Source organism: Colobus angolensis, unplaced genomic scaffold, assembly GCF_000951035.1.
Source record: "Colobus angolensis palliatus isolate OR3802 unplaced genomic scaffold, Cang.pa_1.0 Scaffold123, whole genome shotgun sequence".
In the NCBI taxonomy this organism is placed as follows: domain Eukaryota; kingdom Metazoa; phylum Chordata; class Mammalia; order Primates; family Cercopithecidae; genus Colobus; species Colobus angolensis.
Window position 1 is genome coordinate 6,114,023 of NW_012113475.1, and position 19,068 is coordinate 6,133,090.

At 40.2% G+C, this 19,068-nt stretch overlaps 1 protein-coding gene across 1 annotated transcript in view; it reads right to left on the bottom strand.

The window, feature by feature from the left end:
- The window catches only part of HPGDS (hematopoietic prostaglandin D synthase), a 37,403-nt gene extending 19,171 nt beyond the window's left edge, over window positions 1-18,232 (bottom strand). Inside the window, exons 1-2 of the mRNA XM_011932822.1 lie at window positions 18,157-18,232; window positions 10,028-10,169 (exon numbers count right to left, since the gene is read on the bottom strand). Coding sequence (XP_011788212.1) covers window positions 10,028-10,160 — 133 coding nt within the window. The 5' untranslated portion in view covers window positions 10,161-10,169; window positions 18,157-18,232. The remainder of the gene's footprint in view (window positions 1-10,027; window positions 10,170-18,156) is intronic.
- Between the last annotated feature and the right edge of the window lie 836 nt (window positions 18,233-19,068).

Genomic DNA, 19,068 nt, shown 5'->3' on the forward strand with positions numbered 1-19,068 from the left:
TCACACAGTCCCATATTTCTTGGAGGCTTTGTTCATTTCTTTTTACTCTTTTTTTTCTCTAAACTTCTCTTCTTGCTTCATTTTATTAATTTGATCTTCAATCACTGATAACCTTTCTTCCACTTTATCAAACTGGCTACTGAAGCTTGTGCATGTGTCACATAGTTCCCATGCCACAGTTTTCAGTTCCATCAGGTCATTTAATGTCTTCTCTACACTGTTGATTCTAGTTAGCCATTTGTCTAATCTTTTTTCAAGGTTTTTAGCTTCCTTGCTATGGGTTTGAACATCCTCCTTTAGCTCGGAGAAGTTTGTTATTACCAACCTTCTAAAGCCTACTTCTGTCAACTCGTCAAAGCCATTCTCCATCGAGCTTTGTTCTGTTGCTGGCAAGGAGCTGGAATCCTTTGGAGGAGAAGAGGCTCTCTGGTCTTTAGAATTTTCAGCCTTTTTGCTCTGGTTTCTCCCCATCTTTTGGTTTTATCTACCTTTGGTCTTTGATGATGGTGACTTACAGATGGGGTTTTGGTGTGGATGTCCTTTTTGTTGATGTTAATGCTCTTCCTTTCTGTTTATTAGTTTTCCTTCTAACAGTCAGGACCCTCAGCTGCAGGTCTGTTGGGGTTTCCTGGAGGTCCACTCCAGACCCTGTTTGCCTGGGTATCACCAGTGGAGGCTGCAGAACAGCAAACATTGCAGAACGGCAAATATTGCTGCCTGATCCTTCCTCTGGAGGCTTCATTTCAGAGGGGCACCAGCCTGTATGAGGCGTCAGTCAGCCCCTACTGGGAGGTGCCTCCCCGTTAGGCTACACAGGGGTCAGGGACCCACTTGAGAAGGCAGTCTGTCCATTCTCAGAGCTCAAACACCATGCTGGGAGAACCACTGCTCTCCAGAGCTGTCACACAGGGATGTTTAAGTCTGCAGAAGTTTCTGCTGCCTTTTGTTCAGTTATGCACTCCCTCCAGAGGTAGAGTCTACACAGGCAGGCAGGCCTCACTGAGCTGTGGTGGGCTCCACCCAGTTTGAGCTTCCTGGCCACTTTGTTTACCTACTCAAGCCTCAGCAATGGCAGACGCCCCTCCCCTAGCCAGGCTGCCACCTCACAGTTTGATCTTGGACTGCTGTGCTAGCAATGAGCAAGGCTCCGTGGGCGTGGGACCCGCTGAGCCAGGCACAAGATATAATCTCCTGGTGGGCCGTTTGCTAAGACCATTGGAAAAGCACAGTATTTGGGTGGCAGTGTCTCAATTTTCCAGATACAGTCTGTCATGGCTTCCCTTGGCTAGGAAAGGGAAATCCCCTGAACCCATGCACTTCCTGGGTGAGGCACTGTCCTGCCCTACTTTGGCTCACCCTCCGTGGGCTGCACCTACTGTCCAACCAGTCCCAATGAGATGAACCAGGTACCTCAGTTGGAAATGCAGAAATCACCTGTCTTCTGCGTCAATCACGCTGGGAGCTGCAGACCAGAACTGTTCCCCTTTGGCCATCTTGGCACAGATCTCTCCTTCATTTTTGAAGGATAGTTTTGCTGGTCATAGTATTCTTAGTTGGCAGGTTTGTTTTTTTTTTTTCTTTCAGCACTTTGAACATATCATTCCATTCTCTCCTGGCCTCTAAGATTTCTGCTGAGAAATCTACTGTTAGTCTGATGAGGATTCCTTTACATATGACTTGATACTTTTCTCTTGCTATTTTTGGAATTCTCTTTGTCCTTGAGTTTTGACAGTTTGTCTTTCATGTTTAATGACTTTAATGTTGAATCTTACCTAAGCTTCATGTACCTGGATGTCTAAATCTCTTGCTAGACTTGGGAAGTTTTAATTATCATTTGGTTAATTGGTTTTCCATGTCTTCATCCATCTCTTCTCCTTCTGGAATTCCCCAAATCCCAAAATTCAAACATTTGGTTGCTTTATGGTGTCCCAAATGATGTAATGCAGGCTTTCTTCCATTTTATTTTTTTTCTTGAGTATGACTGGGTTATTTCAAAAGACCTGTCTTCAAGTTCAGAATTTCTTCTGCTTGATCTAGTCTACTGTTGATGCTCTAGTTGTATTTTTTTTTTTTAATTTCATTCACTGAATTCTTTAGCTCCAGAATTCTGTTTGGATATTTTTTATAATATCTATCTGTTTTTTAAAATTTCTCAATCAGGTCATTGTCTTCCTGATTTCTTTGTATTATCCTTATTCTTTTGTATCTCACTGAGTTTCTTTAATACCATTATTATCAATTCTTTTTTTAGGCATTTCATGTATTTCCTTTTTTATGGAATTGGTTACTGGAGAATTATTGTGTTCCTTTGGAGATGTCTTATTTCCTTCCTTTTTCATATTTCTTGTGTCTTTATGTTGATTTCTGTGCATCTGGTATGATAGTCACTCCTTTCGATTTTATGGATTGATTTTTGTAGGGAAAGCCTTTTTCCTATAGATGTATATATAGTGATGGTTGAGTAGGGTACTTTAGCTTTGATTCTGAGTGGGTGCAATAATGTAGTCTTCATATGATTTCTTCAGCTATAGTCAGTGTCAGTGGTGTCTATGAGTTTCTCGGTGGCTTAGGCTGTAGTTATTAGTGGAGGCTGTGGTGAGGCTTTGCTAGGGAGGGGAATGCCAAGTGGACTGGTCCTCAGGCACCAGTGGCTACAGTGGGCCGGGTGTGTGGATTCCTAGGCCCCTGAATGGGATGCACTGGTACCAGCAGTGCTGGGCAAGGCAGATCCAGCCCCCTAGACAATGCATGTGAGTCCCAGTGATAGTGGCAAGCAGAACAGGCCTGATCTCAGGCCCCTGGATAATGTGCAGAAGCACTGGTGGTGGCTGGTGGAGAAGGTTGATCCTCAGGCCACTGGACAATGCATTCAGGAATTGGCAGCAGCAGTGACAGACAGGATGGGCCTGTCCTCAAGTCTCCTGATAGTGCATGTTTGCACCGGTGGCAGCAGACAGGGCACATTGTTCCCCAGACCCCTGGATAATGTGCTTGGGTGCCAGTGGCAGTGGTCGTGGGAGCGGTGGGCTGGTCCTCAGGCCCCCAGATGGTGCATGTAAGTGCTAGTGGTGATGGATGGGGCAGTACTATCCTCAGGTCCTGGAATGGCATATCGGTGAGCTGGTCCCCAGGCTTCATAAAGGCACATGCAGGTACATTGTGGCCCTGATGTTAGAGTAGGCATGTTTGCTGTCTGTGGCAACAGCCCCAGGCAGGCAGCTCTCAGACTCTGGAGACTGCATGCTTTAGCTTCCTATGTTACAGCAGCAGCCTCTCTGATATGCAACACTGTCCATTCCCCCAGGTTTAGGACACCACATGGGCTAAAGTGCTGGAGACCCAGCCACAACACTGAGTGAGGGCAGCATTGCAATGCTGCAGCCCTCTGGGTAGTTGTAGGGGGATGTCAGCATGGCTCCAACGATATGGAGATGCAGGGGCTTTTGCGTTCCAGGGCAAAATATAGTCTGGTGGGGACTGGGTTCTCCAAGTGGCACCATGCTGCAGTTACTTGGGTCTCAGGGGGTGTGTAGGACACAGCACAAACTTTCTCTCTGGAAAAATGTTCTCACACGGACTCCAGGCACTCCCTACCCTAGTCTCAGGGCCCATAAGGCCCAAGGGGGCTCTCCCATGACTAGAATTGCAGGAGTCTGTGGAGTAAATGTGGACCACTGGGGATATCTCTCTTACCTTTTCCCAACAATGGGGAGGCCCTCCTGGCTTCGAGCTGATTCCAGCCAACTCAGCAGCTTCACTTCCTTTTCTTTCTGTGCCTCAGAAGTTTCCTATCACTTCCCAGCTGAATTCCAGTCTTCTCTCTTAGATGCTCTATTAGATGTGTGGTTATTTATTTGCTATTTTGATCCTTCTTTGAGGAAGTGAGTGTCAGGTACCTCTAGTCATTAATTTTGAAGCCCCGCTTCATTTTGATGACGGACTATTTGAAATGTATAGCAAGGCAGCAAGCATTTTTGCACAAATATCGGACAGACTGATAGCAGATACCATATTAATATTTTATCTGTAAATCCTATTGTTTTCTTATCTAAACCTATTATATTTTTGTCACAAAGTAATATACATTTATTATAGAAAAATTATAAACTGATAAATAAAAATAATTCAGTCACATAGTTTTAACCATTTTAATATTTTAATTGATTTCCCATATATATTTTAAAACAAATTATAATGCATATCATCTTTTGTAAATCATTTTTCATTTCACAATGTCTTTTAAACATCTTTCTAAATCAATGAAACATCATTTTTTTAATGACTACATAATACTTTGCCATGTGTATTGATTACAACTTTCCCAACCAGTGCCTTAGTTTCAGACATAAAATTATTTTAAAAGAGAGAAAATAATAAAGTGCAATCACACTCTGATGACCCTCCCACAACTACTAGAATAAACTATGTGTATCTCCTTTGAGTATCTTTCATATTCACACCTAAATAAGTAAAAGAGAATCATACTTCACATGTGGAATAAAAATACCTCTAAGTACTTACCTTCAAGTATTGAGTGTGCCAACTACTATTTTCGGTGCCTGAGATACTTCCGTGAGCAAAACAAAGTCTCAAATGAAATTGAAGTGAGTTGGGATGCCTTATTTGAAGCAAAATATGTGAACAAGAGGGAATTAAAATGCCTATTTTTTTTGGCAGGGAGGGTTTTTTTTTGTGCTAGGCATTGTACTAAATATTCAGCATGCCCACTAGGTCTCCTTTCACTTACAACAACCCTATGAAGTAGGTGATAGCTATCTCATTTTATAAATGAGGGGATGAAGTTAAGAGGTTATATAAATTGCCCCAGTCACACACCTGGTAAAAGTAGGCTTCACACTGAGGTCACTTGGAACCCTTGTTCAGCTGTTTTCTTAGTTCTATGAGCCATGTTTTGAGAAAGATATTAAAAATCAAAGCAAGCTCAGAGAATAGTCTCCAAGTTAGTGAGAGGTTTGAAAATCTTATTTTTTTGAGGATTGGTTGAAGAACCTTGGCACTATTCACCTGGAGGAAATAAAACTAGCTAAGTGGAACAAAACCACCTCAAATAGGACAGAACTATCAAATAGAAGAAAAATTTGACTTATTCTGACTACCTCTAAAATGTGAAACTAGAATCAAAGGGTAGTAGAATAAAGGGCAGATGAGGAATAATTTTGTTTGCTTTAGAGCGATTGACAATGGAATGTGTTTGCTTGTGAGATAGTGAGCTTTTAGCTACTGGAAGTGTTCAAGCCAACCCTGGGATAACTGCCCACATCTGGAACATTGGGCTGCATCTAACAGGAAGACGTTTAAGAAGACAAATGCTAAGTCCTTCATTTGATCCCAGAAAAAAAAAAAAAAAATCCCAGTGTTGTTGGAGGTGTCAATAGGAGTATTCTAAAGCTTAAAAACCATTAAGGAATTTTGTTACACTAAATATGAGGCCTCAATGTGATGTGGCTGGCAAAGTAACTACTGTGATCTTGGTAGAATGTCTTACAACGATGTCTAGTCTTATGACAGGGATGATAGTCCCATTTGGCTCTGTGCTGTTCTTGTACCTTAAACACTGTGTTCTCCATGGGTATCACACATTAAATGGCAGTAAATGGCAGATGTACAGTAACAGGAGCTTGTTTGGAGGACACCTACTTGAGTGGTGAAGAAATACAAATCAGGGAATATAAATGAGCACTCAAGGAAGAAAAGAGAATTGTCCTTTGGACCTGGATGTGATTGTAGATCTCAGATAGTCCAGAGAAAATGGCATCTAAATCAAGAAGTAGAGTCAGGCATGGGAAAGTTGGACCAGATGATGACCAGAGAAACTAACAAGGAAGTTCCAAAATTTGTTATCTAGGTAGAGGTATGAATGCATGAATTAAATGGGACCCAATTACAAATTCTGCCAAAGACCTTTATCTTCACTCAGAACATTTGTATTAAACTGACCACTCAGCAATAGCTTTTTTTCCATGATGTCTTTAAAGAAACTAGGTTTCTTTAACTATTTGGTTGTAAAAGAAGGAGTAATCTGTTTCTCCATGGATTAAAATTATAAGTCCAAGACCAATCTATGAAAGCTATATGGAGAGAGATTTCAACTTTGTATAAGGAACAGTCTTTCAGAATTAGTCTCCCTTCTATTTTCTGTTCTCCCTTACCAGAATTTTATTTGAAAGTTGGACCTCCTAAACTGAGCTTCAACTTTCCTTTTTTTCTTCTTTTATTTTTCATTTATTCATCCTATTTTTGTGCTTTCTGGAAAAATATCTTTATTTTTTGTCATTTTATTGATGTGTTTGTATCATATTTTTAATTTTCAAGAACTGTTTGTCTCTGAACATTTCTTTTGACGGCACCCTGTTGTTAAAAGAAAAACTTCAGCCGAATTAAATTTAAAGGAGTTTAACTAAGCAATGAACGATTTGCAAATTGGGAAGCCCCCAGAATCACAGCAGATTCACAGAGGCTCCAGGGGATGCCTCATGATCAGAACAAATTTATAGACAAAAAAAAAAGTGACATACAAAAATTGGAAGTGAGGTACAGAAACAACTGGATTGGTTACAGCCCACAGTTTGCCTTATTTGAACACAGTCTGAACACTCAGCAGTATATGAGTGGTTGAAGTGTGGCTGCTGGGATTGGCCAAGACTCAGCTCTTCTTTTAGATGCATATTCCTAAGTTAGGTTTTAATCTTGTCTACCTATTAAGTTAGGTTACAGTTCATCTACAAGGACTCAAATATAGTAGTACAAAGTCCTTCTCAGGTCATATTTAGTTTGCTATTACAGTGTTCTTGTTTCATGTATAGAGTATCTTCTCTTATTTCTCTGAGGATTTTTTAAAATGTTTGAAGTGGTTTTTTTTTTCTTGCTAAATCATCTTGGTTTCCTCAGAGTTGCTTTTTTTTCTGCTTCTTTGTTTAGGTATGTGTTATGTTAGATTTTTCTCAAATATCTATTGATTTTTGATTGCCATTTATGTTTTAAAAAGCAAAGAAATAAAAACTACCTGTAAGCTCAGCATGCATGGGAGGGGCTTGCCAACAGATTGGGCTGGGCTGTTTCATTAAGAAACTCTCATTCGTTCATTAGCTTGGGCTGATCAGCTTCCCCAGAGAGAATTTCTCCAATTTCTGCTTGAGGAATATTAGCCTGGTTGTAGCATTCTGATTGTAGAGCAGGGGAAAGGTGCTATGGATCTCACCATTTAGTTTCTAGACTTCCATTGAATCCCACCTTTATTATAAAATTGTGTCCTCAGACATGTCTGTTGTCCCAGAAGCCTCTGGTCTATCGTCCCCTGAGAGTAACCTCCATGCTTATTCTAGGGAGGAGAAGGGATATGGTGGTCACAGTGCTTCTTCACATTGATAGAGGCAGGAGGCAGAGAAATTCTAGGTACACAACAGCAGGTCCCCAGGGAAACCCCATCTTCAAGCCAAAAAGCCTGAAACCTGTGACCCAGCATGAGAAAATCTATTCCTGTTTGCCTGCTGTCTTCTGATTGGTTTTTTCTGAATAATGCTTTTTTACCAATTGAATGTTGCCTTTTCCAAAACTACCTACGGCCCACCCCGCTCCACAATCCTCTGCCTTTGAATACCCCAGACTCAGTTAATAGAGGAAAGAGAAGCGGCTCAGCTGGAGAGAGTTGACTTGACTTCAGAGAGATGGCTGGACTTCAGAGGAGAAAGGACTTGACTTCAGGGGAAGACTACCTGCCTACTCTGTCCTCTCTCCAGCTCCCCTCTCTGCTGAGAGCCATTTCCTTCACTTAATAAAATTTTCTGCCTTCACCATCCTTCAAGTGTCTGGACGACGACATTCTTCTTGGACACTGGACAACAGCTCAGGACCCACCAAGTACAGGGACCCAAAAAAGGCTGTCACACTGGCCCTTTGCCCTTGCTGGTGGAGGGCAGCTACCCCATGCGATGAGGCAAGAAGCCCACTGAGCTGATACCACACTGCTGTCCATGGATGGCAGGGCTAAGAGAGCATTGTAACATGCATTCTGGAGCTTCAGGGGTCCAGGTACCCCAACCTGGGTGCCACTGCAGGGCCCGTGCAGAGCTTGCTCCTGCCAGTGCCCAAAGTGCTCAGCTGGATCCCATGCTCGCTCGCTCACATGCTCCCTCCCACAAGGGATTGAGTGCAGTGGGTGAAGTAAATGGGGCACCCCAGCACAAGTCCGACAAAGGGGTCAAGAAAAACTCTCCATCAACATTTTTCCACTCAGTCCTCTGTCAGCGCAACTTTTAGAGTTATCTGCTACTACAAATTCATGACCCTTTTTCTGTATCTCTGTGATTTAGCTTGCCTTCTCCTCCTCAAGGTTTACGTTTGAACTTTGGGCCTACTAAGTCACCTTACCATTCTTTGGCCTGCTTTTTAGCTTCCAGAATTGTGTGCTATCATATCTACATTCAAGCTTTATTTCTTTGTCTTTATGGACTTCGGCCCTTTTTAAAAGTACTTCAATGTTATTAAAGGAGAGAAAAAGCGTTTTAAAGAGAGAAAATGTAAACTCGTGTGTGCAATTGACCAAATTTGTCCAGGAGAACATTTTAATACAAGTATCCAATGATAGAATGTGTTGACTAGAGATTTTCTAGGTTCTAGCAGAGGGAGTGTCATAGCAGGTTTCAAGCACCAGAGAGCACTGCTAAATTGGACAGCAGATGAGACCAAATAACATTTGTAATAGAAACTGCTCCTTAGTAGTACCTATTCTTTCCTTTCTTCTTAGAGTAATAAAACTCTGGATTTTTAGCTGTGCAAATGATTATCCACAATTAAATCAGCATCTCTCAATTTTCCTTGAAGTGATATGTGACCATTGGGCTTACCAAGTGACATATGCAACTTTCTAGTCATGCTGTTAAAAGGGGTGTGTCCCCTCCCTCTTTCATACTTTCTCTGAGCCACAATGTGGAAGGAGCGTGAGCTATCTCACACCGTGTAAATAAGACACCAAGGGGTGGCAGATCAACAAGAAACCTAATCTTTGACAACTATATGGAGCAAAATCATGATACCCACTTGGGGTTTTATGTAAATGAAATTTCTATCCTTTTTAAGATAATTTTTACATTGTGTCTTTGTCTATTAAAACATTTGAAACTACATTCTAACCATCATGAACTTTAAGATTCCTTTCCACTCTGAAAATCTATGGAAATATTAAGAAAATACAGAAATTCCATTTTCAATAACAATGAAAAGTTCAAATAGAATAGGGAATGAGGCACTCAGTGAACTTACATCTCAAAGCTAATGGGTAAAATTTGCTACATGTAATATCTGCACCTTTCTATCCATCTTGGTCTAATTAATTCATGGATAAAAGTAATGTTCACCTATTATATATTCACCATCTTAAAATCCCATGTGCAAATTCTGATATCAGAAGAAACATGTGGATATTAATGGTAAAGTGTCATGATAATAAGAAATAAGATACGCTATCTCACCAGAGAAGAGGCCTCTGCTAAGAAAAAGAATGGTTATAAGGGCAATGGCTTTTAAGGAGCTCGTGCTTCCAAAGGCTGTGGCAGTTCATTGTTAATACGCCTGTCATCCTAGTCTTGTTGTTTTGGCATTGTCTAGTGCAAATAGCTTGAGCTTGGTATTAAACTGACGTGGGTTTGAAACTCAGTTCTACTTGCTAGGATCGTAAAACTGGAAAAATAATCTAAACTCTGTGCACTTCATCTGTCCCAGTGATGAAATAGAAAAAAAAAAGTCTCACGTTTATTTCAGCTCGTCTTCTCATCTGATAAAGCTTTATACTGGTTTACCTTTATATTCTCTTTCTGTAAGGTTTGTGTTTTCACCTCTAATAGGAAGTTTGCTCGATCACACAGCATTTAATTAGTTTGTCTGAACTGCTGCTTCTCAATTTAAAGCTACATGAGCTTTGAAAACCTTGATTTTTTTTTTCATTTCCCTGAGGAAAAACAAAAGGTCCTGAAACCATATTTTTCCTACATGTATTATTTGTGCTACTTACTTGATTTGATTTCAGGCCAATCAGCTTGTTCTATTCTGTGATCTTCATACTGTATGTCCAAATAAGCAAATATGTAACGAATAATTTCTGCTCTCCCCCTCATATTAAAATAAGTGAGTTTGTAGTTTGGCATGGTGCAATTCTGGAAAAAGAAAAAGGGAGGGATTATTTTTAGAGCCCTCTAGAGATGTCTCAATATTTTTCTTCAGAATTTCTTGGAAAACTTTATGGCATCTCTTGAGATAACTGGAGACATTAGAGGATATTTCAAAACCAAAATTATAAATCACTATCTAATTACATATGGGGAAACTTGGTTGAAATCAGATCCTGAATCTCTCTCTCTCTCTCAGCACTAGTTAGAACATTACAGTGAAATAACCAAATTCAAACTTTATTTATAAAAATATTCAGATTAAGTGGGTAGCTACACACCAACCTTCAGAGCATGGAGCAAAAAAACTTCCCACTTTAAGATGATTCTGCCCTGCTTTCAGTCACTGGTAATGCGTAATATTTGATATTTTGCCTGTTTTGTTTGCTCTTGTGACACAGCTCAGAGTTTATGAGGACATCTGGGTAAGGACAGCCAAGGGCTGGGCCCACGCAAGAGGAATGTGAGTGCCATGCCACCCTGTCTTTGCCTCTCTTTCCTCACCTGTGGCTTTCCCTCTAGGCATCCAAGGCCTAGGGAAACACTGCTCTCTGGTTCCCTCTGACTGCATCCATGCTACTGGGTTTTACTGGGTTACTTGCACCACAAAACACACCCCATCTCGAAACCTCTGCTGACAATCTTCCTTCATTCCCTCTGTAGAGGAAGAAGGCCAACTATTCTTACATTTCAAAATGCCTGCTAATATCGGCTAATTCAGTCATTATAATCTTATGGGTTTTCAGTGATTTGTATCTTCATTTTCATTATTTATAAATGGTTAGTGACTTTAAGCACTTGTAGTGGAATATATTTTAATTTTGTAAGATCAAACAACTGAGAAAGAAATGTTTTCATTTGAAATTCAATTCTTTGAATTTGGCCGCCTCGCTCTGTGGCCGAGGCTGGAGTGCAGTGGCCAATTCTCAGCTCACTGCAAGCTCCGCCTCCTGGGTTTTCGCCATTCTCCTGCCTCAGCCTCCGAGTAGCTGGGACTACAGGCGCCCGCCGCCTCGCCCAGCTAGTTTTTTGTATTTTTTAGTAGAGACGGGGTTTCACCGGATTCGCCAGGATGGTCTCGATCTCCTGACCTCGTGATCCGCCTGTCTCGGCCTCCCAAAGTGCTGGGATTACAGGCTTGAGCCACCGCGCCCGGCCAAATCTCCCTGAATTTCAAAGACCACTTTTGATAAATAGTGATATTAACATGGATTTGTAAATTAATGAGGTAATGCATATAAGGTACATAGCACAATGGCAAATTTAATCATTAGCATTAGTAATGACTTTGATCTCATTCTGTAGTCAATAATAAACACTATGAATACAGCACACTAAAGATAATAATTATGGTACCTAAATGAATAAAAGTGTATAAAGATGATTATTTAAAGTGGTGAGTTTAAATAGTTTATTCCCTACTAAGAAAGTTTTTAAAGAATATTAATGGAATACTAATTAGATAAAAAGGAAAGTTGGGCTCAAGCCTTAAAACAAAGTTTCATCAAAAATCACATCACAGACCAGGCGCAGCAGCTCATGTCTGTAATCCCAGCACTTTGGGAGGCTGAGGCAGGAGGATCACCTGGAGGCAGGAGGATCACCTGAAGCCAGGAGTTCGAGACGAACCTAGCCAACATGTCTCTACTAAAAGTACAAAAATTGGCCAGGTGTGGTGGTGCGTGCCTGTAATCCCAGCTACTCAGGAGGCTGGGGCAGGAGAATTGCTTGAACCCCAGAGATAGAGGTTGCAGTGAGCCAACATCACGCTACTGCCCTCCAGGCTGGGCAGCAGAGTGAGACTCCATCTCAAAAAGTAAAAATAAATCACATCACATAAAAGGTTAAACGCAAATCATAAAAATCCAGGTTGCCAAGTCCTGACTTCAAGTTTATATATTCCTGGAGTCTAGTGGGAAGGGGATGACCTGGAAATAACTGTTTCATTGCCTATCTAGAAGCTCCCAGGTTCAGGAAGTGAGGGTGATGGTAATTCCTAGCAAAACCATTTTTTCTGGCCCTGGTTTCTGTGTCCAGATGTTGTGGAGTGAAGCTGGTGCTCCTTGCTAAAACGAGAGAGGTACTACTGCCAATCATTCCTGCCCAGTTTGCATCAGCCAGTCTAGTCTACACCCAACTGAGATGTAGCACTCACCACATGTATAGATATGTGGGGAAATGTCCTTGAAAGAGACAAGAACTGACTAAACTAATAACAATTTCATGATTTACAGCCACAAATTTCTTTGGGGGAAAAATATACATATAAAGGAGTTCAAATTTAGGATACTAAATGAAATGCCCATCAGAACAATGGAACTGTTTTCCAGGTTGCTTAGAAATGTTGAGCTTAGAAATAAATAATGGAAAAGGTCTAAGAGCACCAAAATAGTTAATAAAAAATGTAATAATTAAGAGATTATTCTTATCCAGGAAAATCATAATTGTTATAATTCCTGGACCTATTTGTTTTAAATATCAAAACAATTTTTAAAAACCTACAGAGTGGAAAAAGTGTGGTTAGTAGTTGCAGTTTCTATTTGGTGTTTCGTTTCATTTTGTTTGGTTTTGTTGCAGCACAGTCTCACTCTATCCCCCAGCCTGGAGTGCAGTAGCTCAATCTTGGCTCACTGAAACCTCCGCCTCCCGGATGCAAGCAATTATCTGGCCTCAGCCTCCTGAGTAGCTGGGATTACAGGCATACACCATCATGCCTGGCTAATTTTTCTATTTCTAGTACAGACGGGGTTTCACTTATGTTGCCCAGACTGGTCTCAGGTTCGTCTCCCAGCCTCAGGTGATCCACCCCCCTTGGCCTCCCAAAGTGCTGGGATTACAGGCGTGAGCCACTGTGCCCAGCCTGCAGCTTCTATTTGAAAAGCATTCTATATAAAATTTTTTATTGGTTTTGTTGGCATAGTCAATGTTTCCACAGCATGAAGAAATTATATTTTCTCCCTACAACATTAAAAGTTACCAGCATTACGCAGGGCGCCATGGCTCACGCCTGTAATCCCAGCACTTTGGGAGGCCAAGGCAGACGGATCACAAGGTCAGGAGTTTGAGACCAGCTTGGCCAAAATGGTAAAACCCCAGCTCCACTAAGAATACAGAAATGAGCTGGGGGTGGTGGCAGGCGTCTGTAATCCCAGCTACTCAGGAGGCTGAGGCAGGAGAATCGCTGAAACTAGGGAGGCAGAGGTTGCAGTGAGCCAAGATCATGCCATTGCACTCCAGCCTGGGGGACAGGGCAAGACTCCATCTCAAAAAAAGAAAAAAAAGTTAACAGCATTAAACGTTAAACATATAACCTTTTCTCATTCGATCAACTACCACATAGATATCAGTGTCCACCTGATGAATTCTGCATGAAAACAAAGTGATTGTTTTTTATTGTTGTTAATTTTCAAAATCAAGCTGTTTTATATTGTATTTGACTCAAGTAAAGAAGACATTTAAAAATTCTCAGCATAGGTTGGTAGCTATCTATATTTCTCTGCAAAAATATCTTGAAGTCTAAGATTTGGCAGAGGCCCAATAGCAGCTAACAAATGCTTATCTTGCCTTTTAAAATATTCTTTCAACAGTTGTAACTCATTAATGAAGCTGTACTTTTTACATGACATTTCTGTAGTTATTTGCATGATTATATTTTCTGTTTGTCTCAGGAATGCAAGATGTTATATCAGAACATCCATCTGTATTAAAAGAGAAAAACCAGGCTGGGTACAGTGGCTCACATCTCTAATCCCAGCACTTTGGGAGGCCGAAACAGGCAGATCACTTGAGGTCAGGAGGTTGAGACCAGCCTGGCCAACATGGTGAAACCCCGTCTCTATAAAAAATATATACAAATTAGCTGGGTGTGGTGGCGTGAGCCTATAATTCCAGCTACTCAGGTGGCTAAGGCACGAGAATTGCTTGAACCTGGGAGGCAGAGGTTGCAGTGAGCCAAGATCGCGCCACTTTACTCCAGCCTGGGTGACAGAATGAGACTCTCTCTCTCAAAAAAAAGAAAGAGAATTATCATAAAACATACTATCATCTCAATAGATACTAAATGCTTTTAAAAAGCATTTATAACATTATCACTCATTTGTGATCAAAACTCAGCAAAATGAAAAAAACAACAAAATATAATACCTGTTAGCAAACTAGTAATAGAATACTTCCTTAACCGTATAAAGAGTCTCTACTGAAAACTTAACAGCAAACATCATACATAATGGTGAACCAATAAAAGCATTTTCTTTAATGTCAGGAATAACAAGAATCCCACTGTAACATCTACTATTCAGCATAATGCTGGACAGCCTAGCTAATTCAATAATGTAAGACAATAATAAATAACATTTGTAAGTTGTAGGAAGGGAGCAACACAGCTCTCCATTTGCAATCAAAATGATTGTCTATATTTAAAAATCAAGAGATTCTACAGATAAACTGGATCCTAGATTTCAAATGGAAATGCTAAGGACCAAAATAGCCAAGACAAACAAAAAAAGAGAACAGAAGAGGAAGACCTGATGTACCAGAGAGCAAGACTTAGATAAAAAGCCTTGTAATGCAATATTTGTTCAGAGGTGCGTTGTCTTAAAACAGAACCTCACATTTAGGACAGACATGACATAGAGTGAGGACATAAAGAAATTAGACTAAAATGGTTCTGAAACAATAGACAGAAAATAAGCATAATTAGACCCCAACTTTCTATCGTACACAGAAATAACATCTAGGTTATCTTGGCATGATTTGACTAGCATAGCAAAACTCCAATATCATTCTGGTCTCATGTTTCCTGTTAGCTTCATTTCTGAACCCTTCCACTGTCATTGTATTAAGAATCTCATGTAGAGAAAACTGCATGTTTTCTGAAATGATACAGAAGCATGAAGTTTGAAAGCTGATAGTGTTTGAAGATCTTTACATCTAAAGATCTTTGCATCTAAAATTAACCACTGACTTCCTTACACCCCAAAGTATGTCGTGTAAAGTTACTAATTCAGCAGATAGATAAAAAGCTCATTTAGAATTCTGTTTGAAAAATAACCTATACGGTTTCTCAAAGAACACATACATAAATGACTAATAAATACCCTGGATAGAAACTTACATATATAAACTCATATGAACACAGCTATCCAGTGCAGAAGATTTAACTTTTAATATTAATATATGCATTAGGAAATAAGCTATTTTACATGGAAGTAACAGTGTTTTCTAAAGTACTATCTTGGGTACTTCCTTTCTTTCCTGTAGCTTTTTTTAACTTTATATAATGCTTGATATGGTTTGGCTATATCCCCACCAGAATCTCATCTTGAATTGTAGCTTCCATAATTCCCACGTGTCATGGGAGGGACCTGGTGGGAGATAATTGAATCATGGAGGCGGTTTCCCCCCATACTGACTTCACGGTAGTAAGTAAGTCTCACGAGATCTGATGATTTTATAAGAGATTTCCCCTTTAACTTGGCTCTGGTTCCTTCTTGCCTGCCGCCATGTGAGACGTCCCTTCCTCTTCTGCCATGATGATGAGGCCTCCCCAGCCATGTGGAACTGTAGTGCAGTGGCCGCAATCTAGGCTCACTGAAATCCCCGCCTCCTGAGTTCAAGCGATTATCCTGCCTCAGCCTCTCAAGTAGCTAGGATTATAGGCGTGTGCCACTACATACAGCTAATTCTTGTATTTTATTTTTTAGTGGAGATGGGATTTCACCATGTTGGCCAGGATGGTCTTGATCATCTGACCTCGTGATCCGCCTGCCCGGGCCTCCCAAAGTGCTGGGATTACAGGCGTGAGCCACTGTGCCCGGTCTAAACCTTTTCTGTCTTTCCTTCTTTTCTTTTTTCTTGTTTTTTGTTTTTGTTTTTTTGAGATGGAGTCTCGCTCTGTCGCCCAGGCTGGAATGCAGCGGCGCGATCTTGGCGCACTGCAGCCTCCGCTTCCCAGGTTCAAGCAATTCTCCTGCCTCAGCCACCGGAGTAGCTGGGATTACAGGCGCCCACCACCGCGCCCAGCTAATTTTTTCTTTTTCTTTTTTTTTTTTTTTGAGAAGGAGTCTTGCTCTGTCGCGCAGGCTAGAGGGCAGTGGCGCGATCTCGGCTCACTGCCGCCTCCCCCTCCCGGGTTCAAGCGGTTCTGCTGCCTCAGCCTCCCCAGTAGCTGGGATTACAAACGCCCACCACTACACCGGGCTAATTTTTGTGTTTTCAGTAGAGACGTGGTTTCGCCATGTTGGCCAGGACCTCCTGACTTCAGGTGATCCGCCAGCCTCCTAAAATGTTGGGATTACAGGCATGAGCCACCGCGCCCAGCCAAACCTTTTTTTTCTTTATCAATTACGCAGTCTCAGGTATGTCTTTATCAGCAGCGTGAAAACTAATACAATGCTGATTTATTTCATCTGATTAATTCATTCTCAGAGGCAATTTTAACATAATCATTGAAAAAATTACAAACTTTTATAATAAAACAATTTAACAATATACTATTCTGTATATTGCTGTAAAAGCACAGTAAAAAATTGTCTCAAAAATTCTAGTTTCTGTGCCAGAAAGATGACAACAATCCAATTTCAAGTCTCTGACAACACAGGCTAATCAATATCCACTGCCTATACTAAACATCTTAGTAAAGACTTCAACCAAAATATTTTTAGTTCAAAAAAGAGAACTTTTGAAATAATTTTGTTGGTTAGAAAACTTACAGATAAGGAATTAAGTATTAGCCATTCTACAATTCAGTACAAAATGTTAGCCAACTTAAGCTCTTACTCTTAAATAAGAAACATCAATAATTCAAACATATGTGGGCAGTCCAGACAGTTTTTTACATGCTTAGTAATTATGCAATAATCTGATTTTGAGGTATAGAAACAAAGATTACTTGTGAATTTGCTATAGCTCTTCTTTGAGTGTAAGATGTAGATCTTAACTTGCCCAGTAATAAACTTATACAAAATGTAATGCCCTAGAGCATGTTTACACTCCCATTATATAGATCCTGGTGTTCTGAAATGTAAAAATTGGATTCAGATGGCAATCATGTGAGATACTGTTGTCCACATGGGAACTTCTTGCATACACTGACATTAAATAATGGCTTTTTATTACCCCTAACATTTGTGGTAAAGAATGTTATTTCCCTCATTTCACAGTGTCCCTGGGCATTTCAAGTTCAGTTCTGGAAAAGTTGCCAGGTTGGAGTTAAATTATAGGACAATAGAGAAATAGAAGAATTATTGTTGACTGAGTAAGATATTGATTTCCATCAAGCACTGGATGTTTAACTTTGAATTAGCAAGCTGAAAGCTCTAATTTTTTTTAATCAAATATCAACTAAATATCATTTTAAGTGACTGTTTCACATTAAAGCCAAAGCAAGAGGAATCACTGAAATAGCCTTTGGGAGCTGTGAGTTGAAATTCCTAGCCTGGGGTAAATCCCTTCAACTATCTCTGAAGCCAAATGATGACAGAATGCAATTCTTATCAAAACATGGAGATGCTTCAACAAAATGTGCCTTAAAATAATAGAAAATATTACCAGTAAAATTCTTAAACTTTAAACAAAAGGAAAGAAAGTGAAGAGCCATAAGATAAAATTCTCTGTTCCATCAATCCAAGTGATTGAAGAATCACTTGGGAAAATTCTGGAAGTAGTCACAAACCCTGATTAAGACAGGATTTTTCCTCTAGCATTGATTATATTTTCTATGTTAAAATCCACTTGAAGAGGTCTTTTAAAATCTTCTGTACCTATGTTTCTCTTAAAAATGACTATTTGATTTTCACATATTCACATATATGGAGAGGCTCTGGGTAAGACAAGGTCCGAGTGAGCACAATCATGAAAATAACTCACAAGAGAGTTACTCAGTCACAAACAGGATATGAGAATAATAAAAACCCTAATGTAAAGAGTAAAGCATATCTCATTTCTTATCTATGTGGAGTTCAATAATATTACTTACCTGTGTTGTGTCTCTCAGGAGTCTGTCGTGTCCTGTATCCCTGGGTATGTGACTGCACCTTGAGTTTATATGATGAGTAAGTGATAATCACAAACCAATGAGAGGACAGGCAACTTCCTTCCACGTAACGCTCTTCCTTCTTTTCTTAGATAAAACACGCATGCCAGGCAGTTCAAGCCTGCAAAGACTGCTGGTTATACAGGATATCTGGATATAACTCACCCAACACATTTGCATACAAGGTAAAGTCAAAGTTATAGCTACATATGTATGCCCACTGTTACATGTTCACTTATTTTTAGTCTTACACCATAGGCTCCTGGAGAATAAGAAAACCTGAATGCAATGAAGTCATCTTTGCAGATGTGCACATGCCTTGCTTCCCTATTTTAGAAACAGTCTCTCCTGTACCTGCTGTATGTTCCTTCAAGGCAGTGTCTAACAATGTCATGTATTTCATTTGTTTGCTTTTGGTTTCTCCCAGTAGAATGTAAGCTCTGTAAAGGCAGGGACTTCACTGTCTTGTTCACTATTGCCTCCTCAGTTCTAAGAGGAGTGCCAGGCACGTCATGACCACTAATATACATCTGATGATAGACTGACCCTAATTTATAGTTCACATTTTTGCAAGGACTGTAAATTTGCATTACTGCTGGTTTATTTCATTTACTCTCATTTCTCAGAAAAGCCAAAGTGTTTAAAGTAAAGCTGGTGTAGAAGTTTCCAATTCATCTTGTTTGTGATCCTTTTACAATTTAGTAACAAATGCCTAGACATTTTAGAAATTTATTTTTTCACTTCTTTGTAAAGGGATTATTTTGATCTATAATATTAGGATAGCTCAGTGAAAAGATCCAACAAAATGCCTGCCTGGGCCTTACTGAGCCTGAGGATTGTTCATGAAACATTTCA